General features: G+C 40.7%; 1 protein-coding gene across 3 annotated transcripts in view; it reads left to right on the top strand.

Annotated features, from left to right (window-relative positions):
- Nucleotides 1-24,254, top strand: part of PEPD (peptidase D) — a 199,441-nt gene that overhangs the window by 159,193 nt on the left and 15,994 nt on the right. For all 3 annotated transcript variants that reach the window (XM_026107578.2, XM_026107580.2, XM_026107579.2), the window contains 2 exons: nucleotides 3,692-3,840; nucleotides 21,232-21,416. In XM_026107578.2, the coding sequence (XP_025963363.2) occupies nucleotides 3,692-3,840; nucleotides 21,232-21,416 (334 nt within the window). The remainder of the gene's footprint in view (nucleotides 1-3,691; nucleotides 3,841-21,231; nucleotides 21,417-24,254) is intronic.

The following is a 24,254-nucleotide window of genomic DNA, read 5'->3' as shown; positions in this document are numbered from 1 at the left end:
AGGTTTTTGTTGTTTTTACTCCCAGCAAAGTGATACAAAGCAAGATTAGCTTCTCTCTCTAAAGGTTTCAAAGGAGCTTTGCAGTAGAAGGTTTCATCAGCTTCAAGCTAAATCAGTGAGCACTTTGACATACAACCGCGTGCCTCTTCTCTGATCAGGGATGCTCCTTTTCTGGCCAAGTTCCCCTTCTAGGCTCCTCTGAAACCCAACAACTTCAGCACATCATCTCTGGATTCATTTAAACCAGGAATTAACAACTGCATGTTGAAGAAAAAAGGAAGGGGAGGGGGGAAAGGATTGGTCTTGAATTAAATGTGTCCTCATTCTGCAGAAAACCTAATTCACAATTAAGTTTTGCAATGGACAACATATGCGGTTCAGTAGACATGTAATATATTTTCCTTTTAGATAGGTTAATAGTGTTTGGAGATACTTTGTTATGTTATTGCATACGTTACTATAGATAAGACAGTCCTTAATACCCAAGCCGTAGATCGAGGTATCCTATAAGACTATACCTATTTTTATTTGTGCATTTAATTTGTTTATATTGCTGCTACATTTGATAAAATCCAAATAACATTAAGTAGCTGTTTCTGTGCATGATCCCTGTAAGATTATATTATCAGACAGGTAATCTTGTGCACACAATGGAAAATAAACTAAAATATATTATTAGTATCTTTTTTACTACCTAGCAGTTACCACCTAATTTCAGTGTAAAATAAATGTGTTTTAAGTAAGAAAGCAAGATATAAGGAACCTGTTTTCACAAACTTTTTCCTGTTAGTCAATAGAAGATAGTAGCTCACATGCATTTTGTTAGAATTAAATGTGCTTGATCACTTATTTTGCCTGCCAAGCAAAGATATGAAACTCGGATCTTCTCAGGCTCCTATTATTTCCTCAGGATAGCTACAATATTTGGGCTATTTCCATGTCTTGGGAAACATTTTAACTAATGGATATGTTCCCAGCTGAAGTTACATGGAAGAGAATTCCCAGTAAGAGCCAAAATATCTCCCAAATGTACAGTTTATTTTGGATGCTTTTTCACTGAAGCGTACTGACTGGATGGTGTGTTGTTGCTCTGATGTGGAATTTGAAAGATCATCTTCCCCCATGTCTCCTCTTGTCTGAAAGCCAAAACCTGAACAAATGGTGCTTCCTAGCCTATGAGCCTTATTTCAGTGCACCATCCGCTTTGTGTGATTCCCCCCCCCCCCATTATTCCATGCTGCAGTAACTCTAACAACTATTTACAACCACCAAATGATGAGTGGGTTTCAGAAAATGATAATTTTAAGGTTAAAGAAATACCTAAGGCTTGGCCTGTGGTAAATTCAGAATGACTGTTCTCCAGGTAAAACGTAGAACTCATAACAACTTCCAGTAGACTTGGACATGGGTTTTAGCTGTTGGTCATAGCCTAACACTAACCATGCTGAATTAGCACTTATACTTGTAAACGGAGCAAAGTTAGGCCACAGTACTTCTATAAATCCCACAGAGAACCATGGAACTTAATTTGCGATTTTGAAATGATTCAGTTTGAGATCGGTTGAAAGATTCTTAAATAATCTAAAATATAAATATTGTTGGCATGTTAGAGAACATAGTAGCTTCTTACATTATTCTTAGCTGTTGCAGCCAGTTTTCTGCATCCTCAGGTTTCCTGTATATTTCTGTAGTTATTTTTAGAAGTGAGCCTAACCATAAAATCAAAACTTAGGCAGTGTTGATGGCATTTCTGATTTTGAGGTTTGGCTAGGCTTGTTTGCAGTTGCTTTTGGAGTGAAATCTTGGTTTTTTTCACCCTGTGGGTCTGAAATTTGCCATCTATTGTGTATCTGCTTTGAATTAGTAACTTTCCGTTTTAAAATACTGCATTTAATATTTAAGTGAATGTATGTAGTATTTGTTTGTATTATCTCTGTGGGTGCAGATATAACTTGGCAATCATCTCTGTAAAGTCCTCCTGAAGAGTTTGTTCCTGTAGCTTTAAACCTTGTACAGTTCTGCGTCTGTAAAACCGAGGTTTTATTCCTGAAGTTCCAGTCCTGCAAGTGTCTCTGTAGGTGAACCTTGCCCAGCTTGGGAGGCTGGCGATGATTTCAGCAGGGCTTGCACTGAGTGCAAAGATTTGTTCACAGAACAGATTGTAGGGTGGATTTTAAAATTTCCTGGAGTATATCTTCACATGAGCACACGTCTGTCTGTGTATTCAGTGCAGCAGGAAGAGTCCCAACCATGCTGAAACATTATTTAGCTTTATCATAGTTGCCTTAATTTACTTATAACCATTGCATTCAGTGGCAGTTAAGTTAGAAATAGTGAATATTTACCGCTAAGTGCTATAGCATTTTTTGATGGTAGTTTTTTGTTACCTTTACTAGCCATGTACACTGGCTGGGGACAGAGCTACCCTGTGCACACTCAGAGCACGGCTGTAATTAGGACTTGACGGTGGAGAAGGCGCCCCAAGGAGTGGCTTTCCTCCTGCTTTCGTTTTTGACTGAGCCCGCTATGGAGCAGAAGCGAGAGGAAAGAAGTTCCAAAGTTTTCAAACACAGCTAAGGAAAATTATATTTCTCATGAAGATGAGTGTAATATACAGTTGCTTGAGGTAGTTTTAACAAGAGCTAAGCTAGCAGATTTGGACTATGATTCATTACTTAAGAAATCAGGAGGTCACTCAAATACTATCAGTCAAGACCAAACAAAGTCCTATATGTAAAATGTGCCTTCTTGTAATCAATATATGATGAACTGAAGGGTTATTTGCTTAGGTATTGTTTGGTCCAAATGGTTATTTGGTTATTTGCTAATTTTTGAGCTTGCTGAAACCAGTGCCGTGCCTTATCAGGTAGGCTCAAGAAGCACGGTATTGCAAATGTCTAAGCGGGTTCTCACAAGGGCATAGAGAACCACTTGCTATTCTTGTAGATTGATTTCTGGCAGTTGAGTAATCAGTGGTAAATCATTGATTCATGCATAGAATAAATATGCTTCTCAAAAGATAAAACAAGTTTTTTCACCCATAAAAGAAAGCACTTCAGTATTTTTTCCACCTCTGATACAGAAAACTGTACTAAATCTTCTTTTCTGGCTGGATCTTCCCATACTGCTTTTTTCTTTAAGCCCTGTTACACAAGTTTGTCTTAAAGGAAAGTTTATGTCCAGGGCAGTGGCAGTCAACCTTTATTGGGGACATTTTATTTAAACCATCAGATGTGTTATGACACTTAAATACAAAAAGCCATAAATTAATTAACATTTCTCTGTTAAGTTCTGAGGCTAGACCATCCATGTGGTGCTAACATTTCTCAGGAGAGAAAAAAATGACGTGTTTCTTCTTCTGAAGAAAGGTCCTAGAAACCAGAACTCAAGAGCTTGAACTGCATTCTTCATGTGTGTTTTATCTTCCTTCCTATGTTTCTTCAGTGTTTCCACCCAGGCCTGGTGCTGCCAATAAAGGTGTCCATTTAAGCTGTGTGTAATGCAAGTACCCTACTGCTCAGCGATACCAAGAGACTATCTCAGTTTACTTAGGAACCGCATTCAAGTGGTGATTACGTGAACTACCAACATAGAGCTGGTTTTTAAGTGCAGACCAAGAGAAATATCATCTGTTCTACTATTTCTTTGGAATTACATTTTCATTTCTTCCCCCGCTTTGTTTCCCTTTTAGCCTGTTTGATATGGGAGGCGAATACTACTGCTACGGTTCTGACATCACCTGCACCTTCCCGGCGAACGGAAAGTTCACGCCTGACCAGCGGGCTATCTACGAGGCAGTGCTGAAGTCGTCGCGTGCTGTAATGAAAGCGGTCAAGCCAGGTAAAAGATCGGTGCATGTCAGCAGGAATTGACAAGCTTAAGGGCAGCATTCAGCCTGTCAAGACAATTACGTTGGGATTTTAGAAATTGTTGGAAAGGAACAAGATGACAAAACTCATTTCCATGTTTAAACAACTCTTAATGGAGGATGGGATAAGCTACACAACGTTTTCCATACAACACTTCTAAAGGAATAATATATGGGCCAACAATTTTTAATAAGATTAAAAAGGTATTTTAATCTCCTTTTTCTTGTAATCCATTGAATATAGTGGTGACAGCTGTTACGCTAGTGTTTATCCTGGCAGCCGTGTTTTGAGGAACCTTATGCCAAAGAATAGTTCAGCGTTTGAGTGAACATATATGTTATGCTTTGGGTTGTTTCAAGCATTTTCTGTATTTTACGTGCAAACACAATGGAAATCTTCTGATGAAGATATGGATGGAGTATGGATGGAGCGTCTTTGGGAAGGATACTATTTAATTAGCCTTAAAAAGCTTTAGAAAATACTGGCTATTGAGTACTTCATTGTATGCCTTGATATTGTAGGCAAGCGAGTTCATCAAGTCAAGTATACATTTTCATAGTCAAAACAGCTGCCTGGCTTGATGAAAATCTTATTTTTCTACAATTCTACTTTCAGGGCAGCAAATAAATGCTTTTAGAGCTAAGTGCTGCTGTGATCTCGAGTATATTAGTAGTGAAGGTACTTGAGCATTTCTCAGTATTACTAATAGAACAGCTTTGAGAAAAATGTACTTAATGCACAAAGCACACTTGTTCTTTAAATTTATCGTATTAGCTTTCAGTCATCAGACCTCAAGTGCCCAGGCCTTCTGGATTGCCGGTCAGAACATACGTAGTTTTCCTGTTATACAGGCTGGCAGCAGCACTGCTCATTTGAACAGCGTGGAACGGAGCAATAACACTCAAAGCTTATCTGCAAATGGAGCCTAAGTATTTTGCCATTTTAATAACAATGTGCACACTCCATCATCTGCCACTTCTCCCCTTGAAGAGTCCTGTTCCAGTTCCTCTTCAAATTTGCAGTATATTCAGTGCCACCTTCAATTGTTTCATGTAACATTTTGGACAATATTTCACGCTAATAAGCTGCTGACTAACTTGAGCATTTGAAAGCTAATATGCTATACTCACAATGATGTAGAGAATTCCTCAGTTAACTAATCAATTTATTTATAGTGTCAGAATTAAGTTAAATATTTCTGAAAATCAGTTGCAAAGATCCTTTACTAGCTTTGGGAGTTTGAGATTGGTAGACAGTTTCCAGGAGACCTTGTTTTTTATGTGTAGGAGGAGGTGGGACTGGATTTCAGCTGTTCTTCCTGTGCTGTAGCTGTCTTGCCCAGTCAGTAGAAAGGTGCAAATGCATTTGTGCTGTTTGGGAGCTAGTAGTCATGAAATTTCTGGCTACCGAAAAGCAGGTTCAATACATGTTCCATGGACTGGTTCATTAGTTTGGTTCATTTGCTACCTCTGTACCCAAAGCAGTGAAATGCAACCTCGCCCTTTTATATCCTATTGAATCACAATAATGGATAGAGTCCTGCAAGGTGCAAAGATTTGCACTATCTGGACAAAGTCTGCTTTTTAGGTTAACATGGCTTGCACCCTAGTTCTCTTGCAGTTTATAACCCTAACCCTTCCACTGATACAAAGAATCTGAGAATTTTTTAATATTTATTTTCCTCTTATGAGCAATCAAAAAACACTCTAAAGCCCAAAGAGTCTTTACTACTGAAAATGAGATGGAGCATTTAAAATAAATAGATAGTTGGCAGAAAAGTATTTACGATGTCTGAAATAACTTTCCAATGCTCTATGACATACCTAAAAGTTCAAACTGAAAATGCAAAATTTGCAACTAGGAGAAGTGCTGAGTTGGAAAAGATTTTTTTTTTCAATACAACTTGAAATGGTTTTAAAAATCAGATGTGATTTAAATAGTTATTTAGCTATTTTGTTTCTACTCGTGCATCTTTTCTTATAAAAGGGGACATAAGAGATAAGACATTTTTGTAAAGGCCTTTGACAAATCCTTTTAAAGAAATGGATACGTTTTTGCCCTCCACCAAATTCCTTTTGAACATTGTGGCTAGCTGTAATAAAGATTATTTGGGTGTCAACCACAGTTTTATTTGAGAAAAATATGGTATGTCTCATACTGTTGGACCAGTAAGTTGCAAGTGGCTTGGTATCTCCTGAAAGGCTGACATGCTGCTGGAGAAAAGGAGGAGGACCGAAAACAGTGACCTTCATAGCGTGGTTAGTGTCACGGACTTCTCGGGCTGTTGGGAAGCTGCCGAGCCCCCTGGAAGGGGTGGGCGCAGACTGCACGTGTTGTTACTACTGTAAAGAGAGAGCCGTTTCTGCAAGGGAGGCTGCAGCTTTCCTGGTTTCGTTGAACAAACCTAATTTGTCAGCTCATTGCCTAACACACCGGGATCTGCTCCTGGGGGAGCCCGTTGCCCTCACAAGGGAGAGCAGGAAGGAGCGGCGTGAATGCAGCTTGCCAATGTCTCTTCTCTCAGTCCAACAAAAAGTAAACACTTGAAGTCTCCTTAAAAGGAGGCAAAAAGCTTGCTAGTTTAAAGGCAGTAAATGTAAAACGCAGCTCAAGTTTTAATTAGATTTTCTGAGTTACGGAGTCCTTGTTCATTTTGCTGTTATTTTTGTTTGTCTTCATATTCCAGGGCTCCTTAGATCAAAGGAGGGAAAAAGACAGTCCAGTGCCTTGGCTCACATGACAATAACTATTCATGTGGCAGGCTGTGTAAAAAGAGTTTAAACAGCAAAGTCAGCAACTGTAGAAAATGTTATTTCACCCTAGCTGTAGAATTGGGGCCTTAATTATGCCTTGTGGCAAACGGTCACAGGGGACGTCTAGTTGCCGTCTTCAGGAGGTTAATGATTCCTGGAGTCTTTCTCGTCGCGAGATACAGAGCAAGCACTTTAGGAGACTCACTAGCTAAATACTGTGTTACATAACTAGGTTTATGAAGGATACACGTTTGCTGGCAACCTTAAACATTTTATGTAGATGTGCATAGTTCAGAGATTTGGGTTTTTTTTTTTAATTGGGTTCTTATGTGAACCTAATTGACTCTCAAATGAAGTTACTTTCTGAGAGATGATAGACCCACTAACATATGCTGTTTATATTTGTCATATATAAACAGCCATCATAATTTATTAAAACAATTCCAAAACTTCATATTTTATTGTAGAAAAGCATTCATCTGACTCTGTCCCATGCAAAAATGCAAACAGCTCAAATCACATGTATGGGTATTCCTACCTTCCAACTAAAAGAAAAGAATTCTTTCTGCAAGCCAAATAGTATATTCTGAAAGTTTAAAAAAACGCTTCCTCTGGGATTGTAGACCAAGTTTAGTGCAGTTGTCACAACTCCTGCCACAAACCAAATCTGTTTAAAATAAAAGGGGGGAAAGACACGTTCAGGTCTATTGCATGAGCACTGATTTTTGAAGTGACTGTACACGGGTCTATTATAAAGACAGTGGTGCTGGCCACTGGAGCGAGAGTCAGAGAGGCGTGCTTGTGTGGCAGCGGCATAATTGTCTCGTTCCTACAAAGTCAGACTCATGATCCAAAATGTCAGAGAGGAATGTTGCATTTCTACTTAGGGGATATTCTTAATGCGTCAAGTCCATCTGGGTTAAATTTACTCTTCCACAGAACTAAAATACAGGGGCGGATGTGCAAAATACTGACACATTCACTTTAGTGGCTGAGGCATCATCTGCTTCTTACTCAGAACAGTGATTTGAGAAACAATTCATCTTTACACAGATATTGTACACAAAAAGAACTATTAAAAAACTGTGAAATTGCAAAACCGAGTATTCCAATCTTAGAAGTTAGTGTCTTAATTTGTTTCACTTGTGCATTGTTTTTTATTTGATTAGATGAATCAGCTAGTTTGCTTGAAGCACATTCGGTGCAGTCCTGGAGCACATCTCCTAATTCAGTTTTGTTAGTTCATGCACTTCAAGACTCCACTGTATAAATCAAAGAACGGTAAGTGGGGACAATCAAGAGATTCCCCATCTAGAGATGATGGGAACTAAAACAGTAATGCAGATGCATCCATCTTTTCTCCGTCTGATATCTTCATGCTGTACATGTAACAAAAAGCTCAGCTAATGAGCAGCTACTCAGTATCTTATGTTCCATGCGTGGCCCGGAGTCTGTTTATTGCCTACTGTTCAAAACCTGCTGATTCCAGAATTACCCACGTCCTCACCAGTTCTTCTCATGGTACTCATCACACCGGTATGCAGGTACGCGGCAAACAGTGAGTTCACTTGCGCATCATCTTCATGGTATGGAAGTGGGCAGCAGTTCCCCTTCTATGGGCAGTGGCAGACAGGCTGGAGAAATTACTGGAAAAGCTACTGACTCATTTTGAATTCCAAGTGTGAGATTCGTCAGACTTGATTTTTTTGAGTGTGTTTAACGTGACGTAGTATTGTTGTTCAAAACCTGACAGCTTTGACCTCGATTACAGCTGTGAGTGCCCAACCTTTCTACTAATCAGGCTCCAGAGTCTCAAGCCAAGCACTGGTAAAATGAAGGAAAACCATTAATGACAATATGCAAAAAAGTTATCTTCTAAGCAACTTGCCTAGCATCCTGCTGGGAATCTGAGACCAAGGCAAGGACAGTTGCTAATTCGCAGTGGCAATATCCAGGTGCCTTGGCCATGTTTGCTTTTTGTAAAGTCTCCTGTTTCTTTTCTTTCAGCTTTTACAGCAGATAGAGTAGGAGTTATAGGAGAAACAAATATCTTCACTGGTGTAGGGGTTTGCCTTGGAGCTGCAGTCTGCTGGAAATAAGGTCACCCTAGAACTAAATGATCTTGAGGCTTCCCATGCGGATTTGTGTCTTGTGGTGGGTTGGAAGCTGTGGTTGGTGTGATGGGAGCTTTTCCGTGGGGCCAGGCTAAAAGTGGCAGATGGTCATGTAACTAATGGCCTGGATCATAATGTGTCAGCACCGAGGGCCCAAACAAAGCTTGTACAGGCAGCATAAATGGGCATTTCCTAGCTCTGGAGTCCTTGATGCTGTAACTGTAAAAATACTGCTTTCAGTGTAGGGTGTTGTTTTTCCCTGCAATTGTTCAGGCTTAAAAGAAAAAAAACTAAGGGGAAAAAATGTTGTGCATCTTAATATCAGTGGGCATAACATAGTGCAATATTTAATGGCAGGCTGTGAAGTCTCAACTCTAATGTCTGTAGTATATCCAGCAGATAACTGTGATGGTAGCAGCTGTCTTGCTCTTAGAAAGTCTGAACTGAGGCAGTACATTAGACCTTTTTGTGAGTGAGTTTGAGATGTTTGTTGATAGTAGAAAGATTTGAAGAAACTCATGGAACTTGACAGGGAATGTGTGCGTCGGTCCCAAATCCTGTCTCCTGTCTGCCTCCGTTCTTTATCTCAGTCACGTAAGTTAGATAGAAGTGTCAATGGAACAGCTTTATTAACCGGAAGAATCATTTGTCACAAGTTACACCTGGGAGACCAGTATCATTTGCTCTTTGTCATTAATATAAATCTATTTGAAGAAATGTGTAAAAGAGCAGCAAGTCCTTTTCTGAAACCTCTAAGAGACAATCTGTGGAAGAAACACGATCTAGCTTTGAAGTTAGCCCTGCTTTGAGCTGCAGTTTGGACCAGATACTCTCCAGATGTCGCTTCTAACCCCAATTACTCCATGATTCTGAATATGTCCTGAAATGTGCAAATGAAAATGCCAGTTACATAAGAAGATGATGTTGATGAAGGTCAATGACTCTGTTCTCAAGTCGAGCTCTAGAACAGGTGATCTTTTGCAAGCCAATGGATAGCGATGTGTTGCAGCTTCTGTGTATGGAATACATTCATACTTACTCAAAGCAGGGTTTGAGTACCGCTTTGTTCTCATGTGGTTGCTTTACTGTTAGTGATGCATGAGTCTAGTAGTGTTTGGGAAATTGCTGTAGAGTAGCTTCTTTTTTTTTTTCCCCCCTCTCTCTAATACGTGGCTGAGTATTTATACTGTACCCAGCCTAGGAGATGATTTCTGAAGGTTTTTATTTAGATTATTATGTTGAACATTTACACAGAGTTAGGAATTAGAGTTCTATACATTTAAATCCTAGTTAATGAGGACAGTATATTGGTAACATTGAAGTTTCTCAAATATATTTAAGCAGCTACTGTATAGAGAAGAAATAAGAATGTATGTTTAAGCTTTGTGATTAAAGCTATTTTGGATTAATGCTCTAGATCATAAACAGATGAAGTCTTTCAGATTAATGAGCTAAATCTTGGAGCAATTGTGTACTTTCCATTTTCATCCCTTTGCATTGCATGCTCTGGGATCTTCAGATGTTCCTCCTTCTGTCTTCTCTATAGAGTAACAGAGTCACAGGAGAGGGGCAGGAAAGGAGCTTGTTGTGCATAACATCCCGGGTACTACTGCAGAGCTTGTCTATGTTTCAAAAAAAGGAGAAAAAAGAAAAAAAAAGCCTCCTTTTTTCAATCTCTCTCTCTCTCTTTTATGAATCACTTTCTAAGTTATACATGTTAGCATTTAGGGGAGAGGAAGGAAGAATTAAAACACCTCGATCAGTAAGGTCTATTGTCCTCAATTCCAGTTAAAAAAAGACCTCTTTGTCTAGCAAACTGTTCCCAAGGAACAGTTGAGTAAGGCCAGGCTGGCAACCATTCAATTCCCTATCTCTACATTTATATGATTTAAAAAGCTTGTATATCCAAAGTCCCTATTGAACTGAAATTGCATTCAGACATTAGCTGGGCAGCTGGGAATATTTGCTGATTGATGTTTGTTTGTTTCAATAAAATGAGAAAGACAGAATTGTTCCAAATATGCACAGAAGTTGTTGTTCACCAAGCCAGTTTATATGCAGTGTGAAAACTTTCCTCCTCGGGACACTGACATTACTATAGGGCTTCCCTATAGGATTTGTATCTCTGAATTTTTTCAAGTTGGAGCTCATGCTTAGGGGTATATGCATATTCCCCAGGTCCTGCATTTTCATATTCAAAAGAGTGAATACGTGTTGCCTCTGGCTTTCAGACTTAGCTTTTGTGATAAATACTGTTGAGGAACGTCTTGAAAACAATCTCCATCATAGGACCAACATCTCTGATAAGGGCAGATGGAGCTGCCTCCATTAGGGCTGGAAGATTTATAACTTATGCAGGACTCACGCTTCACATAAAGACATGGGGTCTCTCAGTCTAGCTCTTCAGGTCTTTCTTTTGGGATCAAAGATCAGCCATGGCAAATTTTATTGATACCAGGACTGCCATGTAATCCTCGAGCAAGAAAGTATGGTCAGGTGACCACAAAAAAAACCCACAGCCAAAAATGTAAACCCTTATGTCAAGAATATAAAACATCTTTTTATTAATCATGTAAATATGAATCAGCTCTGTGGTATGGGGGACCGTGCTCTAGCCAGGGAGCTCACCAGCTTGAGTCCTGCGTCTTGCAGTCGCAAATAGGTGCCTGAAGGTTTGCTCTGGAGTTAGCAGTAACCCTGTCTCGCTGCCATTTCTTTCTTGTGCTCGGCAGTTTCAGGGCCAAGCTCTGCGAGGTACAGCACGATGCAGAGAAGTGCTGCCTGAACGCTTCGGAGTTTATGGTCCAATTTTGATGCCTTTCTGTTAAGATGGGGAAAGCTATGCCCACGTTTTGTGCCATTCTCCTGATTTCTTCAATCGCTGTTGAGCTGTGTTCAGCTAATATCAGCTGATGTGGCCTCCTGGCCCACTCCATGACGGGGAGGCCTTTCTTAGCTAGTTTTCCACATTCGCATCCTGCCAAGGAGTGTTGTAAATTAGAAGGACAAATCAAAACAGTCTCTTTGTTTTCCAGTGTTTTATCAGTGTTTACAGGGAGGACCATGTTCCCCTGCTGCTGAGGAGCGTAAAGCTCCTGGAGGTGGATCTGCACCGCGGGGGTTGTGAGAGTGAATGGTCTCCATTCTGTTCAACACAATGTAAAGTTTGGATGTCTTGAAAACATTTTGATGTCTAAATATTGAGGTATGGCTCTTTCAGTAGGACTTTCAGGAGGATGTAGGTTCAGTGAACAAGTACCACTGTCATAAATAACCCAATTAATACAACAGAAAGTGCAATGAACTGAATTCAAAGTAGCAGTATGATTCCCTGCTCTATATTTTAATAACATTTCTCTAAAAAAACAGGAGTGGAGAATTTAGCTCCAGTAGGATAGCACTGAGATCAGGGATTAGAATAATTCAAATAATTAAAGAACTTTTTAATGGGACCTAGTAGCTCTGGTACTTGGCGCAGCAGATCGTATTACTGGCAGCTGCTTCTGTTACTGAATTGAGCACAGTGGCACTTAGGAACATAAGCAAATGCAGAAATTGCAAACTCACATTACTTCTTCAAAACTTCTCTTTGACTATGACAATTTTATAACTTCTTAAGAGCTCGGGTTTATTCTTGTTTGCTACTATTTCAAATACCGCTTTAGAGTAATTGTCACTATTTTCAGCTAATGTTAAGATTTATACACCTAGAGAAAGTAATTGTAGCTGTTCTGTTTTAGCTTTTATTATTATTTATCCCTTCCAAGTTAAGTATAAGGTCCTCATTTACATGCAATGGGCATTTTTTGCATGTAAGTCATTTTATTTTCATGTAGTCTAGAGTTGTGCTTAGTGTAACAGCATGTTGGCAAAATTCAGTTTTGCTGTATAGAAACAGTAGCTAATTTTGATGAATTTTTAGAAAAAAATTACTCTGTAAACTGGACCTTTTGACAGTAGCACAACAGGAGAGAGGGTGGGAGTGGAAGTCTGCTTTACAGTTTGTATAATTCCAAAATGTCCATTTGAATTATCCCCATTCAGGTTTTCATATTTTAGGTAGTGCTACTGATCATTATTAATCTGCTATAATATCTGAAGCAAGACAATTATGCTTAGACATAAAACATTAATAACAGAAGTTGAAGATTTCATACCAATTTCCCTGAAGAACAAATGCTTTCAGGGCATGTTATAACTAGTACTCGATATTCACAAATCCTATTGAATGACACCGCAGTGGGTTTTTTTTTTTTTTCCAAACACTTGCAGTTAAAAATGTGTTATTGTGTTAAAGGCAAATTGGAAAGTAAATCTTGTCAATATATGCTATAAAAAGCTGTTTGCAGCCTGCTGTTGAATGGGATTTGCTGTCTTTGTCTTGCGAGCATTAATGTTCAGAAATCAGTTTCCCCTTCAAAACTAGCTCTCTGCGAGGAACCTAAAAAAAGGCAGTATAGCTTTCCGTGGCAACTTAATTCAGCTTTTGTCAGTATAAGCTACTAAAGCATCAGCCAGCACTTTCAATAAGAGCTGAGGGAGGAAAGGGTGCACAGCTCATATTGCTGGCAAGGGACAAAGACGTCCTTGAGTCTCAGAAAATTTGCAAGATATTATTAAACGACGACGGTGACATTGATTACTGGAGATCCCCCTGTCAGGCATGCAAGCTAACCTTGCCCGACATAGCATTAGCCTACAGCAGGAGGTGAAGGAAAAAGGCAATTCTTTCTGTCCACTTGAGCAGATCCTCCAGTCCCTGTGTGCAAGCAGCAATCTGTTGAAATGCCAGATTTCAGACTGAGAGTCTCACTGCAAACCTTCTGGGAACTGTTCTGTTTGTGACTAATCCGCAGGATCTGACCCATGCATACAGTGACCACTGCAACATCAGTGAAACAAAAATAACACTGAGTTATTACCAAATATATAAAAGCCAGGCGCTTCAAAACAGTTGGGCCGTTCTGCCCTCAAGGCCCTTTTGTGGAGCGCACGGAGCAGCCGTTCGGAGGGGACGCTCCCTGCGAGAGCTGCGGGGACACAGGGGCAAACCTGCAGCCCTTGAGCTAAATCCATGCATACACAGATTTTTCCGCAAAGATGCTACTTGTGCAAAGCACGTACATTTAAAAGTCCTTACAGACTGGAGCCTAAATTGGCTGCAGCTTTTTAGCCTTTCTCATGTTAATGATTTTTAAGACTATTTAAGAAAAATCCTTTTGTCCATTGATTTTGGGCGGAATAACCTGTTTGCGTTGTCTGTGCTAATTTTCTCTTGATTCAGTAGTCAGGAAATGTGCATGTTCCACATTACAATTTTAGTTGAAGTGCAAAGTTCATTAGTCCTTTGGTCGTGACACTGTGTCAGCTGTAGCTGTCAGAGTGCAAACCTGCTAGACATGGATTATTCTGTTTGCCCTAAATCTTATCTAAACAGAGTCTTTTCTAAGCTTCAAAGATAAGTTTGCACACCATGATCGTTCTCTGCAAGCACTCCTCCCCTTCTCACAATCTTTTTCCTCCTCTTTTCAACATACCCCTATTTGGAAGGATTATGAAGCAAAATTCATTAAATCTGCCAGTACTGCTCAATCAAAATGTTGCATCTTTGAAGGCATGGAAAAAAATCACACCTCTTCCTCCACATCTGTATCTATTCATATTGCATTCCTCAGTATTTCAACATGGCTTACTATTACCTTGATTTTTCCCTCTGATGTTGATCATCATATGCAGGGTTTATAATGGAGAAGATGGGGATTGCCACTTAAAATTTCTGTAGCACTGGTGCAAAGTATTGCAACACAACCAAATGGCATGATGCTATTCAACCTCTTGAAGAAGAGGTGGGAGTTTTGGAGGCAGCAGTGGCCCTCTCTGGTTCTCTTCGGTGATTCCTGCTCCTGTCACCAAAGACATCTCATGGGGAGGGCTGAAGTATGTTTTTTGGGGAGTCTGCCTCGTTTTGGAGCTGTGGCACTGGGACTCGGTGTAAGTCTGTAGCAATCGTGCCCCAGTGCTTTGCTGAGGGCAGAAGCGGGGGGCTGCATCTCTTCCTGGCCCCTATTTTCACCACATCTGGAGGGTGGAGGGCCACTCTGGCATCGGGTGCGAGCACAGGGGCAGAGGGTCAAGCAGAGCGAGTCCAGACGATTACATGAGACGGCGCGGAGCAGGCCGGCATCCGGTAATGATGGATGTTGCCGTCAGTACTGCATGCATCTGCAGCCGTGGTCCTGCAGCAAGTTCAGTACAGCCCCTGCTGCTAGTTTAGGGTGGGAGAGTTAACAGGACCTTCTCTCCATACAGCGGCCAAGCCACCACTGTAAAACACAGCCAAAAACTGGGTCGCTAAAAACGGGCATCTGTATACCCATCTCGTGCTGATCTTGTGACTCCTATAGGTAATTATCTACACAATGTATAAAACTTAGGACAGGACCAACTTTCCCAAATGTTGTCAGTGTTTAAGTACAGAATTTTGGTTTCCTGCTGGTTGTTGAGTACCTTGGTCTGTACCAGAGAGTTGTCTTACCTGGCGCCTTAAGAAGCAAATCTAAAACATTGTGTAACTGCTTCGTATTTCATCCAGCATGCTAAAAGCATGAAAATCAGAAATATAACCAGCTCTTCTCTAGCTTCCAAGTGAAGAGGGAAGAAATTGTTTTATGTCTGATACGGTTGCTGTGTGTTGGCAGATTTTAATCTGTTTCAGTGGTTTGCTGGCTGGACAGGGATTGCGTGTTATGTCTGCATTTTAGTGGCACTGCCAGGGGACATCAGGCCTTTTGCCCTTGTCTGTGCACACTCAGAAATTAAATGTAACCTTAACCTTAGCACAATTTGGGGAGAAGTTACTACAACCTTGCCATAGCAATTTTTTTTTAGTAAGATTGTGACATCTGTGCTGGCAAAAAAACCCCACCCAACAACAACAACAAAAAAACCCTGCTAAATCATTTGTGGTTTAATCATTGTCACATTATAACCACAAAGTACCCTAAGTAGCAGCCAAAAAAATCCTGTTAGGCCTTTTCAGATCACTCTCCGACCAAAGTGGCTAAATACCATGCAATAATTCTAAATTACTTTTCTATGCTGTTCCTACTTTATGTTCTAGAATAGTTTCTAATAAAGCTTCAGAAAATAATCGCTTGAATGAAAATACCACTGAGGTAACAGCAACTTAGGCACAACTATAATGTGATATTTTATAACAATTCTCCTTTTTAATTCTATTGCTTACATGGTTACAGCAAGTTCCTTTGACAGGTAGGGATTGCATTTAATTCCTCATTTTACTAGAAGCACTCCTTTCCTTTTTTCTGAAACGAAAATCTGCACTATAAATAAGGTGATCAAAGAGACGATGTCCTTATATGATGTTCCTGAGTCTTTTAATCATAGTGTGTTATCTGCATGTTGGTGTTTTTTGGCAAATGGAAAATTAGAGAGGAAATATTTTCAAGGAACTAAAACAATATCATTTTTTTTTCTGTTTTGTCAGTCACAATAACATCTAAGAATATCAGGCAACACCAAGGTTGATGGAAAAAAATAGATAAAACTAGCCCTTATGGTAGACTTAATATATTAATTTTGCCATTTTTAAACAGTGTATCACACTTCTGCAAAGCTCTGCTGTACTATTAGAATAGAAGCTACGTCTAAAAACGAGCAGCCGTTATGGTTATATATTGTTTAATTAATCCATGGCCTGTCGCATTGTAGTTTCAGACATAGCTGCTGTCCGGTCCGTGCTGCATGCTTGACTTTATTCACAGGATCTCAAATATTTCCATTGCACGTGTTCCTGTAAAAGGTGCTTTTATCCTGGCCTCTTGCCCGCACGCAGGCTACACGGCGAGCGCGGGCCCGCGGCGCAGCGAGCCTCGGGGACAGGCTTCCCCGTGGAGCCGGCGCTGGGCAGGAGCCGCGTTGCCGGTATCTCTTTGGCAGTGAGTGCAGCATGGAGCAGACACTCCATCAGCAGATTTTCCCCAGCGCAGGCTCCTTTTGGTACAAGCTTTCAAAGTCCAAGGACCTTCCAATCTAGCTTTCTAAACCTCCTCTGTCGGTGGGGTATGACTGGTTTAGAAATTGGCTTTAAGATAGTAATGGAACTACCCTTTTTACACAAAAAGCATGTCTGCAGCTATGATAAACTTCTCCAGAGCTTAAAAATAATAGTCCCAAATAATAAATCAGTACAACTTTTCAGCAGGTGATTGGTGGTGAGAGGCTAGTTCAGATCGGTATTGCAAAACAGTCAGCGGCTGCAGTAACACACACAACCAATGTCAGATCCACCTGTGTGGAAGTTTTACGAGTTGGTTTTTTTAGTTGTGTTTTTAATTGTTTTGTCTCGCTATAAAACTGATAATACGGTGTTTGACTTCTGCTGTGTCAGCTTGCAGCAGGTGACAGAGCTGTCCCCGGGCAGGATCGAACCCAAGGAACTAAGTGCCTGACCATCGGGCAGCCGCCGTGGATAAAGCCCCCTTTGTAAAAGATGCTGTTCATTCGTGGCTGGTTGGTTGGTTTTCTTCATGTCTGAAAATGTCTTTTTGGATGGGCTGTTTCTTGGCTGTGTGCAGGAGGGCATCTTTATTGTCATTTTCTGTGTTTTAACATACTGAAATCATTCACACAGCTGTATTCACGCAGACATATGAACAGAATATAGATGTGCCTGTGCTTTAGCACAGAGATCCTCACTTCAAGTCCTTCTGGCACATCCAGCTTGTTGAATCACGTATTGTACGAGGAGACATTACCCAAAAGACTCTGTTCACGGCTTTCCTAGGAAAGTTGGCTGTGATATTTAATTTTTCCTCCCTTATGTGCTTCTCACAAGTACTGAGAGTTCAGTATGTCTATATGAAAATCAGATTAGCAGACTCAGAGGACTTTTGTACCCCAAGTAAACTTACTAGTTTACTTAAAATACAGTTAAGTGTGGTATATGCTAGCCAGTCCCTTAGATGGTTTGTATAGGCCATTGTAATGTAAGGATTCCAGTTTCCAGATAACCTAATAAAATTTTAGGTTTAAAATAAATTTGAAGAGTTGCATTTCTGCTTATTGTATATTAAATTACATATATTAATATATTTCTATATATAAAACATGTACTAAAAGATCTTTCTTGATTTAGGATGCCTGCTTCCTTCAGTAGGCTGTGTCCAGTACTTTTAAGTAACTATCATAGTACCGTAAAGTAGTTGTTTCTCTTAACAGAGTGAATGCTTTTGAGATTGTAAGGGTATCAGGAAATGTTTGAAGAGAGCCTTGCATTTAGAGCTTCTTTCCTTGTCAATTACTGTTTAAAAAAAGGGGAGGGAAAAATGTTTGCACTCTATAATCAAAGTTTATTCCTAACATAGTAGTAATCAGTTCCTATTAAGCAAGACAAGCATATTGCCATTTTTTTAATTGAGGAGTACTAAGGTCGTTCCACTTAATTCACTGTCTCTAGTGAGAGCTCAAAAAAACCCTCAAATTTTATCTTAGCACGATAATAACAGTCTATGTATGCGTGTGTGTGGTTTTATTATACAATGCCTTGTAGGTTAAGATTTCTGTATTCGAAATACAACATAGATTTAATCATATAGAATGCAAATTCTCCAGATTACAATATTTAATGCTTGAAGTGGTTTGGAAGAGATTGTCTAATAGCATAAAATACCACCACTCTGTAGTCATATTAGAATAAAACACAGAGCCAGATAATGGAAAAAGATATATAGTGTATGTAAGCATTTTCAGTCTTTTTTTCTTTTTTTTTTTTTTAATTAAGACTCTATTTTAACACCTATTTACTTGCAAAATGAGCTTTGTACTACTTAGCAGGGCACCTGCAGCAGTAATTTAGTGTCCCGGTTGCCAGTGCTGTGCCTGGGCTGTTCACAGTGACTGCCACTGCGGTTCTGCCAGCTGGGACAAACCGATGACGCCGAGGGGTCCCACGGCTTTCGCGGGCTCTGCTCCGGGCGCTGCTGCTGGTCAGAGGGAGAGGCCAGAACTGCCCAATCTCCATCCAGCTGCAGGGGGGGTTTTTGCAGCGGAGCTTTTTGCTGTCCTCAGTCTCTAATGAAGTAGAGAAGATGGATACAAGGCAAAGCAGATGGAGGATGCGGAGCACTGTGGGCAGGAGGCAGAGCGGGGAAGTAGTCAGGTTGCTTCTCAGTGAGGGGGAAAAAAGAAAAGTAGAGGGCAGGCGCAGAAGGGGCTCTGTTGGTTTTGCTCAGGAATCGGAGATGCTCAGAGTTTACAACAACAGCAATTTCTTAGTTAGAGCGATACTATCAGTGATTCGCTTTATTCAAGTTTTGCAGAAAAATGGATATATATTTTTGATGTTTTAATTTCTGATCAGTGAAGTTGGTTGTGATATGTAATTTGTCCTCCCTTATGTGCTTCTCCCAAGTACTGAGAGTTCAGTATGTCTATATGAAAATCAGATTAGCAGAGTTAGAGGAGTTTTGTACCCCAAGTAAACTTACTAGTTTACTTAAAATATAGTTAAGTGCAGATAGGCTAGCCAGTCCCTTAGACAGCTAGCCTTGTACAGGTCATTGTATTATAATCTTTGTATCTCTTGTCGTAAAAATTTACATTGTTTTTAGCCTATCGTAGTTACAAAAAAAATTCTTAGTTTGATAAAGGTGCCTGGATCTCTTTAAATGGAGTCTGTAGGTTTGGATTAGGGCAAATAATATCAGCCCAGTTGCGGAGGGAAGCTTTATTGCACACCTCGCTTCTCCTCGCAGACACTTCATTTTAAGTTCACCCAGAGCATCCAGGGCTCTGGGTGTGTTTCGTCTCCTAACAACAGGGTTCTGACCTTGGTGCTTATGTCAAACGAGGATGACGCTTCGGGTAGTTGACCACAGTCCATTATTACATATGGCTTTGCAGTCATGGAGATGAAAATAGAAGATTTATAGTGATATTTAGCTAAGAAATCCTGGAAGAGATCTCAGAATAACGTCTCATTTCCCAAGAAAGAATAAGAAAGACTTTTAGAGCAGCTTCAGTTAATAGTGAAGTGTAGAAGCTGAGCTGGGAGTGGCATACAGAAATCCTCTATTCCTACGACTACAGAATAAACAGGAGAATGACTGTGATTCAGTAATACTTCCAGCTTAATATCAGTAGTATCAGTGCAATAGACTGTAATGATTTGAACTTATGGGAACCTATTGTGAAGTAGCCGCAAAATAACTCCAGATTAATGTAGAGTAGTGAAAATTGCAATACAACCAATGCTCAAAAAAGAAAAGTAATATTTAAGTTAATATTAAGAAAAATTACAAGGTGCGAGCTCTCCCTGGGGAGAAGAGGAGGCTGCCCGTCACCGAAGTGACCTGCTGAGCTGCTCCGCGGGAGGTGCTCGGGGCAGCGTCAGGGTGCCGTGGTGGCCGCGTGGGCAGGGTGCAATATTCAACAACCACGTGTTCCTCACTCTGTTTCTGGCCTTTATGTCAGGGCCACGTCACACGGTGGGATTTTATTTAAGCACTCCTATGGGATTGTTGTATTTCAGCCTTCAGTACCTTTAGCAAAAAGTGCTAATGTAATTATGAAATGACATTAATGTTCACAAGATGCTAAAGCTGTGTGTTTAACCGGAGTAAAACAAATGGAACTTGGTGGGAGTTTGGCCTTAAAAATTGCTGTTTTTTTTAAATTTAATCATGCCAAAACTAAACAAGGAAAATATTCTTTTACTGTACCTTAGCCCTAGTTGTCTTGACTGTGCAACCACTCTGTTGATGATGACTCAAAGCCATGGTGAACTAATTAAGCCAGTACTGTATTGCTAACAAAAGGGCTGCTTTCTTCCTCCCTCCTCCCCCCAGCAGTTTGTCAAATAAAATTGTATCCTATACCAAAATAATAGAAATCTAATGTATCCTGGCACTCTGTCTCTAGTCAACCAACAGTATTTTGTAATGCTGTTTTAGTGTGTGTATTAGAGGACTTGTGTTTTACACAGCCCATTAACACAAGGGAATCATTAATTTCTGAAGAGTGTCTTTGCCAGAAAGATGTAGGCTTTAAATCTTCTACGTCCATAGAAAAGTACTAGCCATCTCAAATCTTCTAAATGGGTATAGTCCCTATCAAAAATAGTAGGTATAGCAACTGCTTGTGCTCTGCATTTAAAATAACTGCATTTTACCAGTTGATATTCTTTTGGAAAACTCACTGATACATCTGCATCTGCAGAGACATGCTTGGATGCACAGTCTTAAACTTTTTTTGTTTGAATGCAGGTTGCAGGATGCTGTTGTTTCTCTTTTGTAGCTTTCTGTGCTTTGCATGCATAACTTGTGCTGTTTAAGGTATTTTTGTGCTAATGCAGTTGCTCTCTCCACCTTTGTTTTTGATATAAATGAAGGGCATGTGTTGCATCTGCTTCTTGAAAGTTGTCTTCAAAAACTTTTAGCAATACTTAACTCAGCTGCTTGTTTCGTGCTCTCCAAGGGGTCGCCTGGCCTGATATGCACCGTCTGGCTGACAGAGTCCATCTGGAGGAGCTGACGAAAATTGGCGTTCTGAAAGGCGATGTAGATGACATGGTGAAGGTTCATCTGGGGGCAATATTTATGCCACACGGACTTGGACACCTACTTGGAATTGATGTGCACGATGTTGGAGGCTACCCAGAGGTTAGTGTTAGTCCGTTCTCGCTTGCCTTGCAGATTAACCCCTCTGAAGTTGTTCAGCATTTCTCTTAACTTCACGTCACCTCTTCCCTGAGGTGGAGCAGATGTGCAGTGCAGCGTGTTTCTTTTTCTGGATGTGGTATTTTATGCAATTTACTTTAAGGGGATCTATTATTTCATTAAAACATAAATTGCTTGTGGGGAGAAGTCCACTGATGCTGCCCTTCAGGCATTCTTCATCTGTTGAACATCTATACAAATTATGATCTTCCTCCCTGGCCCACCAGGGCAGTGCGTATTGTGGGGGCTTACCTGTGCCACGGCGCAGAGATCAGTGCTCTGCCCACGGCCCGGGGTGGGCACGCTCCCTAGCCCCCTTCCAGATGTGACACAGCTGGTGGAGCCCAGCACTGCGGCTGGGCTGGGAAACCCTGACGGTCAGTGTCCACAAACACGCTGGCTCCTGTCCTGTCTGGAGCACACTGTCCAAGCTTTGATCCCCATTGCCAGTGTGGGCACCGGTACAGGTGTGTTGTCCGGAAATGCAAATAGAAGGGAAAAGGCCATTATGTCGTCTTGTCTTTGCAAAGCTGAAAGCATAATTTCTTGTGTTCTGGGTTTCTGTAGAAAGCACAGAATGATTATCTTTTTCCTTGAGCTAACATGATGGTTCATGAGTGTGGTCTGAAAGCAGAATGAGTATAATTCTCTACCTAATGGTAAGATGTTTGCCATGTTATTTAATAATCTCTAAGGGGGATTGAACTTAAGGTTTGAATAAAGAAAGGAAGTTTGCAGCAATTTCAGAAGGATTTTCTTTGTGTTGCATTTTGGTTTTTCGAGGCTGACAGTTTAAGGGTTTTAAACAATACAGTATGAAAATGGATCTGTGTCCTTCTTTCTTTTTGTTATGTAAGATAGTTCTCTTATCTGAAAAATAAACCAAGAGTTTGTTAGGTCTGGTTTGAGAGCACTTAGGAACTTGTTTCTATTGGGTGGACAGGCTACATAACAGCTAATGTTTCCGATTTGTCTTTTGAAGAGCAGAAAGAAAAAGTATATGGCGTTTGAGGATAGCGGTATTTTTAAATACTACAATATAATTACTGTTGACACACAATATCATGATGACAATGTATTGTCATTGGCTATTAAACTTGCATGTAATGAAAATGAAACAAAAATCAAAAGCAACCCTGTGTTGGGTTTAAAGCTTCCTCATGAGCTGGTAGAAAAAGGATGGTGGTTGTCTTCTCTCCTTCTCCCAAGGGAATTCTCTCTGTGAAAATACCGGCGTTCAGCAAAGCACAAGAGATGTGGTGCCTGGGAGAGGTCATGAACTCCGAAATCCAGGAGCCCAGCACTGCATGCCTTTGTGTAGATTGTTTTAGCTTATGCTTGTGAATGACCTTGCTGAATTCGGTGGAGTTTCTTTAGCTTGAGCACATGTTCAAGCCTTGGTTGGGTGGAGAGTAAACTAAATTTTAGGAACAAGCAAGAAGAATTATGGGTGTGAAAAAGTACCATTTTTGCTTTATATGTTGACACTGTATGTTCTGAAAGTTAGATCAAGCACCTTAGTTACAGAGGAAATTCCAGGACTGATTTTTTGGGAGAACAAACCTCAGGGCCCATGCACGCTGCATCTGGCAGTAGCTTTCTGTAGCATGGCATGTGGGCTGAGGAATCAGGTTTTGGTCATATATAACTAAAAATCAGTTTCAGATTTATAACTAATAATTACCCAGTGTATTATGTAATGTAAGGGTTATTTTTTTGACAACAGACTGATCCGTCTGCCATTTTGGACATGCAACCTGTTAGAGGTGAATCTAAGATTTAGGGCTTGGTTAGGTTCTCCACTTTGACATTTAAGGTGTATAAAAATACTGGTGCTCTGTGCAGATAGAGAACTCTGTACCTGCAGATATTAACACTATTTGTAGGTGCAGACATGCAACAGCGTTCTTAAATTTGTGATATATTTGCCTGGCTAATTAGTTTCAAAATCTTACCCTAAATAACAGGTCCGCTGAGTACGGGCAAAAGCTGTGCATGAACTCGCAAGCAGGCGGTTAGAGGTGCCGCTGGCTGCGCGCGGCGCCGGCCGGGGTCGGGAAGCGGCGAGCTGGGGCTGTGCCGTGGGGGCCGCGCAGCCCCGCGCTGAGTGCGGGTCCGGCTCGTCCCCTCGTCCCTGTCCCGGCACCCACGCTCCCTCGCCTTGCGCCCGCGGCGGCGCTGCCCGGGCGCTGGGGCACCGGTGGTGCGAAACCCCACGGCAGAAGCCTGTCGGCGGGCCAGCTTTATTAGGACGTGCCGCCGTCCTCGGCACGGTTTTCCCCCGGCAAATGTTGGTGTGGGCGCTTCTCGCGGTGGTGCCCAGCCGCGGGAGACAGCTCTCGGACCGCGTTTCACGGCGTATTTGGAAGACATCTGGTAGGCTCTGGCGTGATTTTGGTGTGTTTTAGATGTTCACCAACTAGCAAGATTTTTACAGGGAATTTTATAAAGCTGTTTGTGTGTTTATTGTGCAGCCCATGCCTGTAGTATCATGCTCTTTTTTTTCTAACTGGTTAAGAAGTAAGTTCTTTGCTTTTGGCTGAGGGAATTTCTGGGAGTATTACAAAGGATTTTTTAAAAATAAAAACTTTCCAAGTGGATATTATTCCATTATTTTTCCTCAAGTGTAAACAGTTACATTTGGAATAATACAATAAGCTTTAATTTCCTAATTTTTACCCATCACAAAGTTTCGCGTGTTCCAGAAAAACTATTTCCAGACATTGTTAGCTTAGATTAGTTATTCATTAGTAGCCAAAGGTTTTTTTCTTTTTCAAAATT

Source organism: Dromaius novaehollandiae, chromosome 13 (genome assembly GCF_036370855.1).
Source record: "Dromaius novaehollandiae isolate bDroNov1 chromosome 13, bDroNov1.hap1, whole genome shotgun sequence".
In the NCBI taxonomy this organism is placed as follows: Eukaryota; Metazoa; Chordata; class Aves; order Casuariiformes; family Dromaiidae; genus Dromaius; species Dromaius novaehollandiae.
This window is presented reverse-complemented; position numbering and strand designations above follow the sequence as displayed.